Source organism: Pleurodeles waltl, chromosome 5 (genome assembly GCF_031143425.1).
Source record: "Pleurodeles waltl isolate 20211129_DDA chromosome 5, aPleWal1.hap1.20221129, whole genome shotgun sequence".
Taxonomy (NCBI): domain Eukaryota; kingdom Metazoa; phylum Chordata; class Amphibia; order Caudata; family Salamandridae; genus Pleurodeles; species Pleurodeles waltl.
The window spans coordinates 969565924-969583713 of NC_090444.1; the positions used below are offsets into that span (position 1 = coordinate 969565924).

A 17790-nucleotide genomic window follows, 5' to 3' on the forward strand; every position below is an offset into this window, starting at 1 on the left:
TCAGAGCTTGATGGAGAACATCCATAAAACATAAGAAAAATGCCATGAGAGCGAGTGAACAGGTTCTGCACAGAACATTCATATGTGCCAATTTTTTATTAAAATGTTCTACAGAACGTAGATCTTCATTACACGTTTCTCCCTAATTGAGGATCAATGACACTGGCCCTAAAAACCAATACAACATTGTGATACATACGTCTGAACGCCCTGTTAAAATAACTGTAGGTTTGATAGCTAAGTATGATGTGAACATGAATATGAGGTTTACATTAGTTGGGACACATGGCTATCCCTTTAAATGGCTAATTACATCAGCTGAACGTGATCAGTTAACATTTAGGGCATGACAATAAATCCTATCGGCAGCAATTTTAAAAACGTTTGGGGCGTTTTGGCTAGACAGATTTGTTCAAATCTGCAAATTATGTAGATTGACTATGGTGGAGAGTGCGGGATACTCAAATATATGCACAAAGTGTAGCTGCTGCATCATCGATATTTTCTAGCAGGCTTGAATAGTACGAAATAAGAATTTGACTAGCCTTTAATGTTTCATAAAAGTCAAACTGAAACCAGCTGAAGCCCTTCCGTTCTAGCAGTTTTCAATCGTATCGTGCTCAGAGGTAAAGCGCAGCTCCCCAAGCACCGCTTTTCTCTGGAGAAGCATCACTGGAGCAACGAACCACTCCCCTTTGAGGCAGCACCTCTCCCGAGTGGAAGCCTGTTAAGCGATCACCACCCGGGCACAGGTGACACCCCCCCCCCCCCCCACCCCCCCCCCCCCCCCCGCAACACCGACACCAGAACTTCATTATGACAGCCACCTCCTGTCCCTGGAGAGGGCAGATTTGGAGTTTGAAACAATAAATAATGTTTTTCAAAATCACATAGGGCTATACAGTGGGAATAACACGGGATTAGAGGGATTTTACCTTTGCACTGTAGTAATATATGCCCGACTTCACATTTTAGTGGACAGGTGTAGGAAGTTGGCTCTGTATGTGCTATTTCAAAGTAAGGAATAGCATGCACAGAGTCCAAGGGTTCCCCTTAGAGGTAAAATAGTGGTAAAAATAGATAATACTAATGCTCTATTTTGTGGTAGTGTGGTCGAGCAGTAGGCTTATCCAAGGAGTAGTGTTAAGCATTTGTTGTACATACACATAGACAATAAATGAGGTACACACACTCAGAGACAAATCCAGCCAATAGGTTTTTATATAGAAAAATATCTTTTCTTAGTTTATTTTAAGAACCACAGGTTCAAATTCTACATGTAATAGCTCCTTCGAAAGGTATTGCAGGTAAGTACTTTAGGAACTTCAAATCATAAAGATTGCATGTATACTTTTCAAGTTATTGACAAATAGCTGTTTTAAAAGTGGACACTTAGTGCAATTTTCACAGTTCCTAGGGGAGGTAAGTATTTGTTAGGTTAACCAGGTAAGTAAGACACTTACAGGGCTTAGTTCTTGGTCCAAGGTAGCCCACCGTTGGGGGTTCAGAGCAACCCCAAAGTCACCACACCAGCAGCTCAGGGCCGGTCAGGTGCAGAGTTCAAAGTGGTGCCCAAAACACATAGGCTAGAATGGAGAGAAGGGGGTGCCCCGGTTCCGGTCTGCTTGCAGGTAAGTACCCGCGTCTTCGGAGGGCAGACCAGGGGGGTTTTGTAGGGCACCGGGGGGGACACAAGTCCACACAGAAATTTCACCCTCAGCGGCGCGGGGGCGGCCGGGTGCAGTGTAGAAACAAGCGTCGGGTTCGCAATGTTAGTCTATGAGAGATCTCGGGATCTCTTCAGCGCTGCAGGCAGGCAAGGGGGGGGTTCCTCGGGGAAACCTCCACTTGGGCAAGGGAGAGGGACTCCTGGGGGTCACTCCTCCAGTGAAAGTCCGGTCCTTCAGGTCCTGGGGGCTGCGGGTGCAGGGTCTCTCCCAGGTGTCGGGACTTAGGTTTCAGAGAGTCGCGGTCAGGGGAAGCCTCGGGATTCCCTCTGCAGGCGGCGCTGTGGGGGCTCAGGGGGGACAGGGTTTGGTACTCACAGTATCAGAGTAGTCCTGGGGTCCCTCCTGAGGTGTCGGATCTCCACCAGCCGAGTCGGGGTCGCCGGGTGCAGTGTTGCAAGTCTCCCGCTTCTTGCGGGGAGCTTGCAGGGATCTTTAAAGTTGCTGGAAACAAAGTTGCAGCTTTTCTTGGAGCAGGTCCGCTGTCCTCGGGAGTTTCTTGTCTTTTCGAAGCAGGGGCAGTCCTCAGAGGATGTCGAGGTCGCTGGTCCCTTCGGAAGGCGTCGCTGGAGCAGGATCTTTGGAAGGCAGGAGACAGGCCGGTGAGTTTCTGGAGCCAAGGCAGTTGTCGTCTTCTGGTCTTCCGCTGCAGGGGTTTTCAGCTGGGCAGTCCTTCTTCTTGTTGCAGGAATCTAATTTTCTAGGGTTCAGGGTAGCCCTTAAATACTAAATTTAAGGGCGTGTTTAGGTCTGGGGGGTTAGTAGCCAATGGCTACTAGCCCTGAGGGTGGGTACACCCTCTTTGTGCCTCCTCCCAAGGGGAGGGGGTCACAATCCTAACCCTATTGGGGGAATCCTCCATCTGCAAGATGGAGGATTTCTAAAAGTTAGAGTCACCTCAGCTCAGGACACCTTAGGGGCTGTCCTGACTGGCCAGTGACTCCTCCTTGTTATTCTCATTATTTTCTCCGGCCTTGCCGCCAAAAGTGGGGCCTGGCCGGAGGGGGCGGGCAACTCCACTAGCTGGAGTGTCCTGCTGGGTTGGCACAAAGGAGGTGAGCCTTTGAGGCTCACCGCCAGGTGTGACAATTCCTGCCTGGGAGAGGTGTTAGCATCTCCACCCAGTGCAGGCTTTGTTACTGGCCTCAGAGTGACAAAGGCACTCTCCCCATGGGGCCAGCAACATGTCTCAGTTTGTGGCAGGCTGCTAAAACTAGTCAGCCTACACAGATAGTCGGTTAAGTTTCCGGGGGGCACCTCTAAGGTGCCCTCTGTGGTGTATTTTACAATAAAATGTACACTGGCATCAGTGTGCATTTATTGTGCTGAGAAGTTTGATACCAAACTTCCCAGTTTTCAGTGTAGCCATTATGGTGCTGTGGAGTTCGTGTTTGACAGACTCCCAGACCATATACTCTTATGGCTACCCTGCACTTACAATGTCTAAGGTTTTGTTTAGACACTGTAGGGGTACCATGCTCATGCACTGGTACCCTCACCTATGGTATAGTGCACCCTGCCTTAGGGCTGTAAGGCCTGCTAGAGGGGTGTCTTACCTATACTGCATAGGCAGTGAGAGGCTGGCATGGCACCCTGAGGGGAGTGCCATGTCGACTTACTCGTTTTGTCCTCACTAGCACACACAAGCTGGTAAGCAGTGTGTCTGTGCTGAGTGAGAGGTCTCCAGGGTGGCATAAGACATGCTGCAGCCCTTAGAGACCTTCCTTGGCATCAGGGCCCTTGGTACTAGAAGTACCAGTTACAAGGGACTTATCTGGATGCCAGGGTCTGCCAATTGTGGATACAAAAGTACAGGTTAGGGAAAGAACACTGGTGCTGGGGCCTGGTTAGCAGGCCTCAGCACACTTTCAATTGTAAACATAGCATCAGCAAAGGCAAAAAGTCAGGGGGCAACCATGCCAAGGAGGCATTTCCTTACACAACCCCCCCCCAAACGAAAGAGGATGAGACTAACCTTTCCCAAGAGAGTCTTCATTTTCTAAGTGGAAGAACCTGGAAAGGCCATCTGCATTGGCATGGGCAGTCCCAGGTCTGTGTTCCACTATAAAGTCCATTCCCTGTAGGGAGATGGACCACCTCAACAGTTTAGGATTTTCACCTTTCATTTGCATCAGCCATTTGAGAGGTCTGTGGTCAGTTTGAACTAGGAAGTGAGTCCCAAAGAGGTATGGTCTCAGCTTCTTCAGGGACCAAACCACAGCAAAGGCCTCCCTCTCAATGGCACTCCAACGCTGCTCCCTGGGGAGTAACCTCCTGCTAATGAAAGCAACAGGCTGGTCAAGGCCATCATCGTTTGTTTGGGACAAAACTGCCCCTATCCCATGTTCAGAGGCATCAGTCTGCACAATGAACTGCTTAGAATAATCTGGAGCTTTGAGAACTGGTGCTGAGCACATTGCCTGTTTCAGGGTGTCAAAGGCCTGTTGGCAGTCCACAGTCCAGTTCACTTTCTTGGGCATTTTCTTGGAGGTGAGCTCAGTGAGGGCTGTCACAATGGATCCATATCCCTTCACAAACCTCTTGTAGTACCCAGTCAAGCCAAGGAATGCCCTGACTTGAGTCTGGGTTTTTGGAGCTACCCAGTCCAGAATAGTCTGGATCTTGGGTTGGAGTGGCTGAACTTGGCCTCCACCTACAAGGTGTCCCAAGTAAACCACAGTTCCCTGCCCTATCTGGCATTTGGATGCCTTGATAGAGAGGCCTGCAGATTGCAGAGCCTTCAAAACCTTCCTCAGGTGGACCAGGTGATCCTGCCAGGTGGAGCTAAAGACAGCAATATCATCAAGATAAGCTGTGCTAAAGGACTCCAAGCCAGCAAGGACTTGATTCACCAACCTTTGGAAGGTGGCAGGGGCATTCTTTAAACCAAAGGGCATAACAGTAAACTGATAATGCCCATCAGGTGTGGAGAATGCTGTCTTTTCTTTTGCTCCAGGTGCCATTTTTATTTGCCAGTACCCTGCTGTCAAGTCAAAGGTACTTAGGAATTTGGCAGCACCTAATTTATCAATGAGCTCATCAGCTCTTGGAATTGGATGAGCATCTGTCTTGGTGACAGAATTGAGCCCTCTGTAGTCCACACAAAACCTCATCTCTTTCTTTCCATCTGTGGTGTGAGGTTTGGGGACTAAGACCACTGGGCTAGCCCAGGGGCTGTCAGAGCGCTCAATGACTCCCAATTCCAGCATCTTGTGGACTTCCACCTTGATGCTTTCCTTAACATGGTCAGACTGTCTAAAGATTTTGTTCTTGACAGGCATGCTGTCTCCTGTGTCCACATCATGGGTACACAGGTGTGTCTGACCAGGGGTTAAGGAGAAGAGTTCAGGAAACTGTTGTAGGACTCTCCTACAATCAGCTTGCTGTTGGCCAGAGAGGGTGTCTGAGTAGATCACTCCATCTACTGTACCATCTTTTGGGTCTGATGACAGAAGATCAGGGAGAGGTTCACTCTCTGCCTCCTGATCCTCATCTGTTACCATCAACAGATTGACATCAGCCCTGTCGTGGAAGAGCTTAAGGCGGTTTACATGGATCACCCTTTTGGGGCTCCTGCTTGTGCCCAGGTCCACCAAGTAGGTGACCTGACTCTTCCTCTCTAGTACTGGGTAAGGGCCACTCCATTTGTCCTGGAGTGCCCTGGGAGCCACAGGCTCCAGAACCCAGACTTTCTGCCCTGGTTGGAACTCAACCAGTGCAGCCTTTTGGTCATACCAAAACTTCTGGAGCTGTTGGCTGGCCTCAAGGTTTTTGGTTGCCTTTTCCATGTACTCTGCCATTCTAGAGCGAAGGCCAAGTACATAGTCCACTATGTCCTGTTTAGGCTCATGGAGAGGTCTCTCCCAGCCTTCTTTAACAAGGGCAAGTGGTCCCCTTACAGGATGACCAAACAGAAGTTCGAAGGGTGAGAACCCTACCCCCTTCTGTGGTACCTCCCTGTAAGCGAAAAGCAGACATGGCAGGAGGACATCCCATCTCCTTTTGAGTTTTTCTGGGAGCCCCATGATCATGCCCTTTAATGTCTTGTTGAATCTCTCAACCAAGCCATTAGTTTGTGGATGGTATGGTGTAGTGAATTTATAAGTCACTCCACACTCATTCCACATGTGCTTTAGGTATGCTGACATGAAGTTGGTACCTCGGTCAGACACCACCTCCTTAGGGAAACCCACTCTGGTAAAGATACCAATGAGGGCCTTGGCTACTGCAGGGGCAGTAGTTGACCTAAGGGGAATAGCTTCAGGATACCTGGTAGCATGATCCACTACTACCAGGATATACATATTTCCTGAGGCTGTGGGAGGTTCCAGTGGACCAACTATGTCCACACCCACTCTTTCAAAGGGCACCCCCACCACTGGAAGTGGAATGAGGGGGGCCTTTGGATGCCCACCTGTCTTACCACTGGCTTGACAGGTGGGGCAGGAGAGGCAAAACTCCTTAACCATGCTGGACATATTGGGCCAGTAGAAGTGGTTGACTAACCTCTCCCACGTCTTGGTTTGTCCCAAATGTCCAGCAAGGGGAATGTCATGGGCCAATGTTAGGATGAACTCTCTGAACAGCTGAGGCACTACCACTCTCCTAGTGGCACCAGGTTTGGGGTCTCTGGCCTCAGTGTACAGGAGCCCATCTTCCCAATAGACCCTATGTGTTCCATTTTTCTTGCCTTTGGACTCTTCAGCAGCTTGCTGCCTAAGGCCTTCAAGAGAGGGACAGGTTTCTTGTCCCTTACACAGCTCTTCCCTTGAGGGTCCCCCTGGGCCTAAGAGCTCAACCTGATAAGGTTCAAGTTCCAAAGGCTCAGTTCCCTCAGAGGGCAGAACTTCTTCCTGAGAAGAGAGGTTCCCTTTCTTTTGCTGTGTTGCAGTTGGTTTCCCAACTGACTTTCCTGTTCTCTTGGTAGGCTGGGCCATTTTTCCAGACTCCAGCTCTACTTTTTCACCCTGTGCCTTGCATTGTGCTCTCGTTTTCACACACACCAGTTCAGGGATACCCAGCATGGCTGCATGGGTTTTTAGCTCTACCTCAGCCCATGCTGAGGACTCCAGGTCATTTCCAAGCAGACAGTCCACTGGGATATTTGAGGAGACCACCACCTGTTTCAGGCCATTGACCCCTCCCCATTCTAAAGTAACCATTGCCATGGGATGTACTTTTCTCTGATTGTCAGCGTTGGTGACTGTGTAAGTTTTTCCAGTCAGGTATTGGCCAGGGGAAACCAGTTTCTCTGTCACCATGGTGACACTGGCACCTGTATCCCTCAGGCCCTCTATTCTAGTCCCATTAATTAAGAGTTGCTGTCTGTATTTTTGCATGTTAGGCGGCCAGACAGCTAGTGTGGCTAAATCCACCCCACCCTCAGAAACTAGAGTAGCTTCAGTGTGGACCCTGATTTGCTCTGGGCACACTGTTGATCCCACTTGGAGACTAGCCATACCAGTGTTACCTGGATGGGAGTTTGGAGTGGAACCTTTCTTGGGACAGGCCTTGTCTCCAGTTTGGTGTCCATGCTGTTTACAGCTATGACACCAGGCCTTTTTGGGATCAAAGTTTTTACCCTTGTACCCATTGTTTTGTGAAGAGGCTCTGGGCCCACCCTCCTGTGCAGGTTTTTGGGGGCCTGTAGAAGACTCTTTACTATTTTTAGTTTTGGTTGTCTCATCACCCTTCTGCTGGGGAGTCTTTGTGACCCCCTTCTTTTGGTCACCCCCTGTTGAAGTCTTGGACACCCTTGTCTTGACCCAATGGTCCGCCTTCTTTCCCAATTCTTGGGGAGAAATTGGTCCTAGGTCTACCAGATGCTGATGCAGTTTATCATTGAAACAATTACTTAACAGGTGTTCTTTCACAAATAAATTGTACAGCCCATCATAATTACTTACACCACTGCCTTGAATCCAACCATCTAGTGTTTTCACTGAGTAGTCAACAAAGTCAACCCAGGTCTGGCTCGAGGATTTTTGAGCCCCCCTGAACCTAATCCTGTACTCCTCAGTGGAGAATCCAAAGCCCTCAATCAGGGTACCCTTCATGAGGTCATAAGATTCTGCATCTTGTCCAGAGAGTGTGAGGAGTCTATCCCTACACTTTCCTGTGAACATTTCCCAAAGGAGAGCACCCCAGTGAGATCTGTTCACTTTTCTGGTTACACAAGCCCTCTCAAAAGCTGTGAACCATTTGGTGATGTCATCACCATCTTCATATTTAGTTACAATCCCTTTAGGGATTTTCAACATGTCAGGAGAATCTCTGACCCTATTTATGTTGCTGCCACCATTGATGGGTCCTAGGCCCATCTCTTGTCTTTCCCTCTCTATGGCTAGGATCTGTCTTTCCAAAGCCAATCTTTTGGCCATCCTGGCTAACTGGATGTCCTCTTCACTGGAGTTATCCTCAGTGATTTCAGAGTTGTTGGTCCCTCCTGTGAGGGAACCAGCATCTCTGACTATTATTTGTGGAGTCAGGGCTTGAGAAGCCCTGCTCTCCCTAAGTAGGACTGGAGGGGGGGAATTTCCCTCCAAGTCACTATCTTCATCCTCTGAGTTGCCATCCTCAGAGGGGTTGGCCTTTTCAAACTCTGCCAAAAGCTCCTGGAGCTGTACTTTGGTAGGTTTGGGGCCCATTGCTATTTTCTTTAGTTTACAGAGTGACCTTAGCTCTCTCATCTGTAGATGGAGGTAAGGTGTGGTGTCGAGTTCCACCACATTCACATCTGTGCTAGACATTATGCTTCTAAAAGTTGGAATACTTTTTAAGAAACTAAAACTGGTTCTAGAATCTAATTCAAACTTTTAACAAACTTTTAAACTCTAAAAGAAATGCTAAACAGGATCTAACACAAGGCCCTAGCAGGTCTTTTAAGAATTTAGAAAACTTTTCAAATTGCAAAAATCAATTTCTAATGACAATTTTGGAATTTGTCGTGTGATCAGGTATTGGCTGAGTAGTCCAGCAAATGCAAAGTCTTGTACCCCACCGCTGATCCACCAATGTAGGAAGTTGGCTCTGTATGTGCTATTTCAAAGTAAGGAATAGCATGCACAGAGTCCAAGGGTTCCCCTTAGAGGTAAAATAGTGGTAAAAATAGATAATACTAATGCTCTATTTTGTGGTAGTGTGGTCGAGCAGTAGGCTTATCCAAGGAGTAGTGTTAAGCATTTGTTGTACATACACATAGACAATAAATGAGGTACACACACTCAGAGACAAATCCAGCCAATAGGTTTTTATATAGAAAAATATCTTTTCTTAGTTTATTTTAAGAACCACAGGTTCAAATTCTACATGTAATAGCTCCTTCGAAAGGTATTGCAGGTAAGTACTTTAGGAACTTCAAATCATAAAGATTGCATGTATACTTTTCAAGTTATTGACAAATAGCTGTTTTAAAAGTGGACACTTAGTGCAATTTTCACAGTTCCTAGGGGAGGTAAGTATTTGTTAGGTTAACCAGGTAAGTAAGACACTTACAGGGCTTAGTTCTTGGTCCAAGGTAGCCCACCGTTGGGGGTTCAGAGCAACCCCAAAGTCACCACACCAGCAGCTCAGGGCCGGTCAGGTGCAGAGTTCAAAGTGGTGCCCAAAACACATAGGCTAGAATGGAGAGAAGGGGGTGCCCCGGTTCCGGTCTGCTTGCAGGTAAGTACCCGCGTCTTCGGAGGGCAGACCAGGGGGGTTTTGTAGGGCACCGGGGGGGACACAAGTCCACACAGAAATTTCACCCTCAGCGGCGCGGGGGCGGCCGGGTGCAGTGTAGAAACAAGCGTCGGGTTCGCAATGTTAGTCTATGAGAGATCTCGGGATCTCTTCAGCGCTGCAGGCAGGCAAGGGGGGGGTTCCTCGGGGAAACCTCCACTTGGGCAAGGGAGAGGGACTCCTGGGGGTCACTCCTCCAGTGAAAGTCCGGTCCTTCAGGTCCTGGGGGCTGCGGGTGCAGGGTCTCTCCCAGGTGTCGGGACTTAGGTTTCAGAGAGTCGCGGTCAGGGGAAGCCTCGGGATTCCCTCTGCAGGCGGCGCTGTGGGGGCTCAGGGGGGACAGGGTTTGGTACTCACAGTATCAGAGTAGTCCTGGGGTCCCTCCTGAGGTGTCGGATCTCCACCAGCCGAGTCGGGGTCGCCGGGTGCAGTGTTGCAAGTCTCCCGCTTCTTGCGGGGAGCTTGCAGGGATCTTTAAAGTTGCTGGAAACAAAGTTGCAGCTTTTCTTGGAGCAGGTCCGCTGTCCTCGGGAGTTTCTTGTCTTTTCGAAGCAGGGGCAGTCCTCAGAGGATGTCGAGGTCGCTGGTCCCTTCGGAAGGCGTCGCTGGAGCAGGATCTTTGGAAGGCAGGAGACAGGCCGGTGAGTTTCTGGAGCCAAGGCAGTTGTCGTCTTCTGGTCTTCCGCTGCAGGGGTTTTCAGCTGGGCAGTCCTTCTTGTTGCAGGAATCTAATTTTCTAGGGTTCAGGGTAGCCCTTAAATACTAAATTTAAGGGCGTGTTTAGGTCTGGGGGGTTAGTAGCCAATGGCTACTAGCCCTGAGGGTGGGTACACCCTCTTTGTGCCTCCTCCCAAGGGGAGGGGGTCACAATCCTAACCCTATTGGGGGAATCCTCCATCTGCAAGATGGAGGATTTCTAAAAGTTAGAGTCACCTCAGCTCAGGACACCTTAGGGGCTGTCCTGACTGGCCAGTGACTCCTCCTTGTTATTCTCATTATTTTCTCCGGCCTTGCCGCCAAAAGTGGGGCCTGGCCGGAGGGGGCGGGCAACTCCACTAGCTGGAGTGTCCTGCTGGGTTGGCACAAAGGAGGTGAGCCTTTGAGGCTCACCGCCAGGTGTGACAATTCCTGCCTGGGAGAGGTGTTAGCATCTCCACCCAGTGCAGGCTTTGTTACTGGCCTCAGAGTGACAAAGGCACTCTCCCCATGGGGCCAGCAACATGTCTCGGTTTGTGGCAGGCTGCTAAAACTAGTCAGCCTACACAGATAGTCGGTTAAGTTTCCGGGGGGCACCTCTAAGGTGCCCTCTGTGGTGTATTTTACAATAAAATGTACACTGGCATCAGTGTGCATTTATTGTGCTGAGAAGTTTGATACCAAACTTCCCAGTTTTCAGTGTAGCCATTATGGTGCTGTGGAGTTCGTGTTTGACAGACTCCCAGACCATATACTCTTATGGCTACCCTGCACTTACAATGTCTAAGGTTTTGTTTAGACACTGTAGGGGTACCATGCTCATGCACTGGTACCCTCACCTATGGTATAGTGCACCCTGCCTTAGGGCTGTAAGGCCTGCTAGAGGGGTGTCTTACCTATACTGCATAGGCAGTGAGAGGCTGGCATGGCACCCTGAGGGGAGTGCCATGTCGACTTACTCGTTTTGTCCTCACTAGCACACACAAGCTGGTAAGCAGTGTGTCTGTGCTGAGTGAGAGGTCTCCAGGGTGGCATAAGACATGCTGCAGCCCTTAGAGACCTTCCTTGGCATCAGGGCCCTTGGTACTAGAAGTACCAGTTACAAGGGACTTATCTGGATGCCAGGGTCTGCCAATTGTGGATACAAAAGTACAGGTTAGGGAAAGAACACTGGTGCTGGGGCCTGGTTAGCAGGCCTCAGCACACTTTCAATTGTAAACATAGCATCAGCAAAGGCAAAAAGTCAGGGGGCAACCATGCCAAGGAGGCATTTCCTTACAACAGGTTACAAATAACATCCATTATTGAGTCACATCGTGTTCACTGCCACAGCATCAAAGCATATGCAGAGCGTAATATGCTATTTAACACTGGTGAGGGATAGTGACTCACTGGAGACGTTGGCTGTTTAATAGTATAGTTGCTCTAAATTCACTGCCATGGCATGTACATTTAATATTCATGAAGTGGTAATGAAATACAAGTGGCTCAATAACACGCTAAAGGCAACTGTACTAATACAAGCATATTTACACTTTCCCCACCGCGAAAAGTCAAATTTAAATTTACCACAGTACAGTAATACTAAGGAAATGAGAAGCCTACTGCTCGACCACACTACCACAAAATAGAGCATTACAATTATCTGCTTTTGCCACTATCTTTCCTCTAAGGGGAACCCCTGAACTCTGTGCACACTATTTCTTACTTTGAATAGTATATAGAGCCAACTTCCTACAATGACGCAAGAAAAATACTGTTACTGCTTAACAGATTACTTGTTTAACTTCACACGAAGAAGCAGCTCTCCTAATGGTCACAATGTCTTCATGATTGAGCTACAATTCACAAATGTAACCCCTTGCTTCTGGTTACTATACTATGTATGATCGTGGTGTGTGAGGAGCCATGAACCTCGAGTGAGTCCTGAAGACCCTTCTTCAATAATGGGGACAGCATATTATAATCAGTGTGCCTGCATTATATATCATACATATACACACACACACACACACACACAACTCGTACTGCAGTGATTGGATGGCGCAGGATGCTTTCCAATATAATTAAATCTCCATTACGCTGCAATATGTCTGGGCAAGTATTTAAGTAAGCCTGCTTGCTTCACCTTTTAGGTAACTGAAACTTGCTGTCATGATTCCAAGTCAGTGGTATTCAAACTTTTTAATGACTGCGCCCCAGTGCAAGAAAAGTGATTTAGGCCCAACTCCCGAGTTTCACAATAATTCTTACATTTGCAATGTTTAAATATGTCACGACTTATTTAAACCCTGCAGTTGTGTTACCGTTCTAAAAATGGAATCAAATACATGATGCCAAACATACTATTCTGGTTAGGTAGGCCTTACTACCGTATAAAAGTATGCAGTGTGATTATTAAAGATAGGGGTTTTTGAAACCTATTAGACAAACTTCCAGCTTGGATATAAATGACAAAAACAGGTTAGTGATGGACCACTAGAACGGTTTACTGCTGCTAATTTTTTCAGCTTAAGACAAAGCCCTGTTATCAGCATAATGTTTGTTTTGGCCAGAGCCTGGCACCCTCCTTCCCCGAGCACTTGAACGGCCCATTTTAAGAAAGGGGGCTGGAGGGGCGATTTTACACACTCCTGACGGAAAACCCCGGTTGTAAGTCCAATTATGTCAGAATCAAGGAAAACATGTAAGACCAGCCCCAACGTACGTTAGAAAGTCCTGCCAATTTACAAGGATCAGAAAGAGCGCAGAAAGCTAGTTGATGCAGGAGAATAAATTTATGGGCAGAAAAAAAAAAAAAGAAAAAAAAAAAACGTGCAAGGAAACCATCTCACCTTCTGCCACGGCTTCGGCTGCGTGAACGAGAATATCTTCTTCCCCTGGACCTTGAGAAAGATCGGGACCTTGACCTAAGTCATCAAGTTGAAGAAACAGAAGTGTCACAACAGAACCTTAGGTCTTAGGCCATCACTGCCACAATACCACTTACGAATGGTGTTCAGTTACTAACTATAAAATCATGTGCCAGTGCGCAAATGGCCAGGGAGGTTCCATTATCCCCAAGACTCCAAAATATATTAAGTTGCAAGAGGAAATGCCTTTCAGATAGCTAAAGCACATACCGCTATATCTACAGGTGTCTAATAAGGCGTATGAAGTTAACAAAAATAAGGGTCATGACTTCAAGCCCTAAAACTGTTAAAAATAGGGTTAAAGGTCCGTCCAATAATTATTTGTACGTCTACCACTGGCAACAGATTAAACAAAGCCTGTGCATACGATGTAAACAGCCGATAACATTTCTCAGAACTACAAAAAAAAAAATCTGTTTCCCAGATGCAAGAAAGCTGGGAGTCCATTAACTAAAATTGAAACCCAAAGCTTGGATACATTTATCTAATAAAGACTGATTAACTGAACATAAAATGTACATTTCTTAAAGGAAAAAAAAAGTGTAATTTGTAGTTAAAGTAAACCTTGCAAGTTTGCAGGTCGACCCTCTTTGGCTCAAGGTCTAGGAGATCTAGAAGATCTATCAGTCGATCGCTGCGTCTATTGTAGATGTTTTCTTCAATCTAGCGACGATCATACTGACAGCCAAATGAAACCGGGTGAGACTTGATTGACGGAGGAAGATTTTTCTAGGTGGGAAATGTGGTCAATCGGACGTTCCTCTTTCTAACGTAGGGGGCCCAATTGAAAGCCAAATTTACAGCGCAATGGCGGTCACCTTCTTAATTTTTCTGGCCTCTAATGATTGTTAAAGGTGAAGCTACATGTAGAAGGCTCGAGGGGATATGGTCTCATGCTGATCACCCAAGGAATAGCAGAATCATAATGGTCGAATTTGCAAGGCGCCTCAGCATGAAATCTTAAGGCTCGTGACATTCTGAATCAAGTCGACTGACTCAAACGAAGAAACCTGAAAGGTTTTGACCAGGTCAAGCATTAATAATTTGCATATAAAAAAAATGAACAATCAGTAAGACACACCAATAACATTAACAAGTTACAAATTGTTCATAGTAAATTACATTTTTGCATTAGGTTTTACTCCCCCCCCCTCCCCCCCCAACGCATGCATCAAACCCAGTAGCTCCCCTAAAGCCCACAAAAGATAAGAGCTGCAGAGATGGCACTGTGCAAGTGCCGCAATGAAACCTGGAAAAAAAGTTTGTTTGTGACAGGCACCATTTAAGTTACCATGTTGTCAGAAGTGCCCCTCTTCGGGAAAGAAATGTGCGAGTTAAGCTCAAAGACTTTCCCCCTTGCACCTCCATCAGCACAGGGACAGGTTAAGCCTTGGAATTATGGTGTGTGGCATTCTACACAGGATGTTCCTGTCCACTCCCTACTAGAAGGGAACCAGTCATGAAAGACCTAGCAGTGTGTATGCCAAACAATCAAGATATACAGGATTACACACACACCTAAAATTACATTTCTTCAGGGGAGCCCAAGTCGCTCGAGATACTGCTATGCTCCTTGGGGGAAGTGTAAACGGGCTTAAACTGGTAAACAAACACTTAAGTGTGTACAGAAAAGGCCTCTTGCAACCCCGCCATCAAGGATGGAGATGCGACTATGCCGAGTTAGAACCTGTACAGTGAGAATGGCTTAAAAAGGTGGCTCTGCTAGTAACACCTTAAATGTTTTTTTTTTTGCTACTAGTTTCAAACAGTCACGCATCAGGACTTGGAATGGAGGATGCAGGGCGAAATAGGATGTTTTTTGTGTTGTGTGATGCCTCCCCCGCCCCTACCCTCGAGAGCTAAACTCCAATATGCACTCTGGAAAGGACTGAAGGATACTACACACTGGTCACTACTACTAGTAGTAAGGACAAGCAGACCAGTGTAAAATTAATTGACAATGCATGCACTGAGGTGAAAGTACGCGAGTGAGTGAGTGGTGCAGAAAGGGGATTAGGAGGTGGTTGGGGTATTACATACTAGAGAAGCAGGAGAATATATATACACACACACACACACACACACACAAACACACTGCAGTTGGTTAAATAATTGATTGTAACTGTACCACTTCGCTTTTAAATATTGCGAAAAATATAGTTACAGAAATGACCAGAGGTCTTAAGCAACGAAACGGCAAAAGAATACGCAGGCACTTAATGTACCTGCTCCTCCGTCGGCGGCCAGTGTAACGATGACAATCGTAAGCATAGTGCCCTTCCTCTCCACATTTGAAGCACTTGTCATTAGGATCGAAGGGGCGTCTCGATTGAGGCCGGTCATATCGGGAGCGACGAGGCATTCCTGTTGACAATTCCACCCGCAGCCTCGATCCACAGAGCACACTACAGTAAGACAATAACCAATTATATATAAAAAAAAACTATCTTTGCAAAACACCTAAGTCAGACCTCAACCATACAGTACCCTGTGAAGTACGAACATACGTAGAGTTTTAGTTTTTTTTAAAAGGGCTTTTGTAAATAAAGATTCGTAATTAACAGCCTTGGGTAGTTCTGCCGATAGGAAAAACCACAAAAAAAAGCCACAAGCAGGACAAAACAGCACGAGACGATGGTAATCACCATATCCCAAACCCACACATCCCAAAAAAACTACTGATGGCCATGAGGTATGTCCTTGTAGTTACAGGTCTTGCAAATTATAAAATCAAGTTGATTTTAATCATAATTGGGCTTAAAGAAAAGTACTAAACACCTCCCTATGCTGAATAACAGCTCATCACACCAACAAAATGGGATGTATGAACAAAACCAATTTTTCTCCAGCAGGGGAAAACTATTAAAGAAACATTAAATGGTGCCGCAGGAGCAGTACAACCTTTGAAACAGTTAACTGGCAGACTATATGTCGAAAAGCTCAACCATGGTTCATGAATCTCTGACCAAGCCCCCCAGAGAGGGCCATGGGACATGTTCATGATAGGAGCCATCCTCGTTAGATCCACTACGCCCAAACTTTAGGTTACTTATCCATGTTAAATGTATGCATCTTTGCCAGAATACCCCATTTTTCAACACAATTATAGCATCTTACTGGGACATACCCAATTTTTACTATTTCTTGTGCCTTAAGCCTCCTCAAAGCTGGATCCCAGAAAGCTAAACGTTTCTGAAAAGTAGACAAAATTCTGAATTCAGCGAGGGGTCATTTGTGTGGACCCTACAAGGCTTTCCTTCAGAAAACAACTGAAATAAAACAAAATATTGTAAGGAAATGCCTCCTTGGCATGGTTACCCCCTGACTTTTTGCCTTGGCTGATGCCAAGTTATGATTTGAAAGTGTGCCGAGGCCTGCTAATCAGGCCCCAGCGTTCTTTCCCTAACCTGTACCTTTGTTTCCACAATTGGCACACTCTGGCATCCAGGTAAGTCCCTTGTAACTGGTACCCCTGGTACCAAGGGCCCTGATGCCAGGGAAGGTCTCTAAGGGCTGCAGCATGTCTTATGCCACCCTGGCGACCCCTCACACAGCAGACACACTGCTTGCCAGCTTGTGTGTGCTGGGGGGGGGGGATAAAATGACTAAATCGACATGGCACTCCCCTCAGGGTGCCATGCAAACCTCACACTGCCTACAGGTATAGATAGTCACCCCTCTAGCAGGCCTTACAGCCCTAAGGCAGGGTGCACTATACCATAGGTGAGGGCATAAGTGCATGAGCACTATGCCCCTACAGTGTCTAAACAAAACCTTAGACATTGTAAGTGCAGGGTATCCATAAGAATATATGGTCTGGGAGTCTGTCATGCATGAACTCCACAGCACCATAATGGCTACACTGAAAACTGGGAAGTTTGGTATCCAACTTCTCAGCACAATAAATGCACACTAATACCAGTGTACATTTTATTGTAACATACACCCCCAGAGGGCACCTTAGAGGTGCCCCCGGAAACCTTAACCGACTACCAGTGTGGGCTGACTAGTTTTAGCAGCCTGCCACACACCAGACATGTTGCTGGCCACATGGGGAGAGTGCCTTTGTACCTCTGTGGCTAGTAACAAAGCCTGTACTGGGTGGAGGTGCTTCTCACCTCCCCCTGCAGGAACTGTAACACCTGGCAGTGAGCCTCAAAGGCTCACCCCCTTTGTTACAGCGCCACAGGGCACTCCAGCTAGCGGAGATGCCTGCACCATCCGGCCACGGCCCCACTTTTGGCAGCAAGGCCGGAGGAGATAATGAGAAAAACAAGGAGGAGTCACTGGCCAGTCAGGACAGCCCCTAAGGTGTCCTGAGCTGAGGTGACTGACTTTTAGAAATCCTCCATCTTGCAGATGGAGGATTCCCCAATAGGATTAGGGATGTGCCCCCTCCCCTCAGGGAGGAGGCACAAAGAGGGTGTAGCCACCCTCAGGGCTAGTAGCCATTGGCTACTAACCCCCCAGACCTAAACACACCCCTAAATCGAGTATTTAGGGGCTCCCAGAACACAGCAAGATAGATTCCTGCAACCTAAGAAGAAGGACTGCTGAGCTGAAAACCTGCAGAGAAGACGGAGACACCAACTGCTTTGGCCCCAGCTCTACCGCCCTGTCTCCCTACTTCTAAAGACACTGCTCCAGCGACGCGTTCCACAGGGTCCAGCGACCTCTGAAGCCTCAGAGGACTACCCTGCATCTAGAAGGACCAAGAACTCCAGAGGACAGCGGCT

General features: G+C 47.4%; 1 protein-coding gene across 2 annotated transcripts in view; it reads right to left on the bottom strand.

The window, feature by feature from the left end:
* Positions 1-17790, bottom strand: part of LOC138296198 (serine/arginine-rich splicing factor 7-like) — a 60553-nt gene that overhangs the window by 30524 nt on the left and 12239 nt on the right. For both annotated transcript variants that reach the window (XM_069235104.1, XM_069235102.1), the window contains exons 3-4: positions 15280-15459; positions 12977-13051 (exon numbers count right to left, since the gene is read on the bottom strand). In XM_069235104.1, the coding sequence (XP_069091205.1) occupies positions 12977-13051; positions 15280-15459 (255 nt within the window). The remainder of the gene's footprint in view (positions 1-12976; positions 13052-15279; positions 15460-17790) is intronic.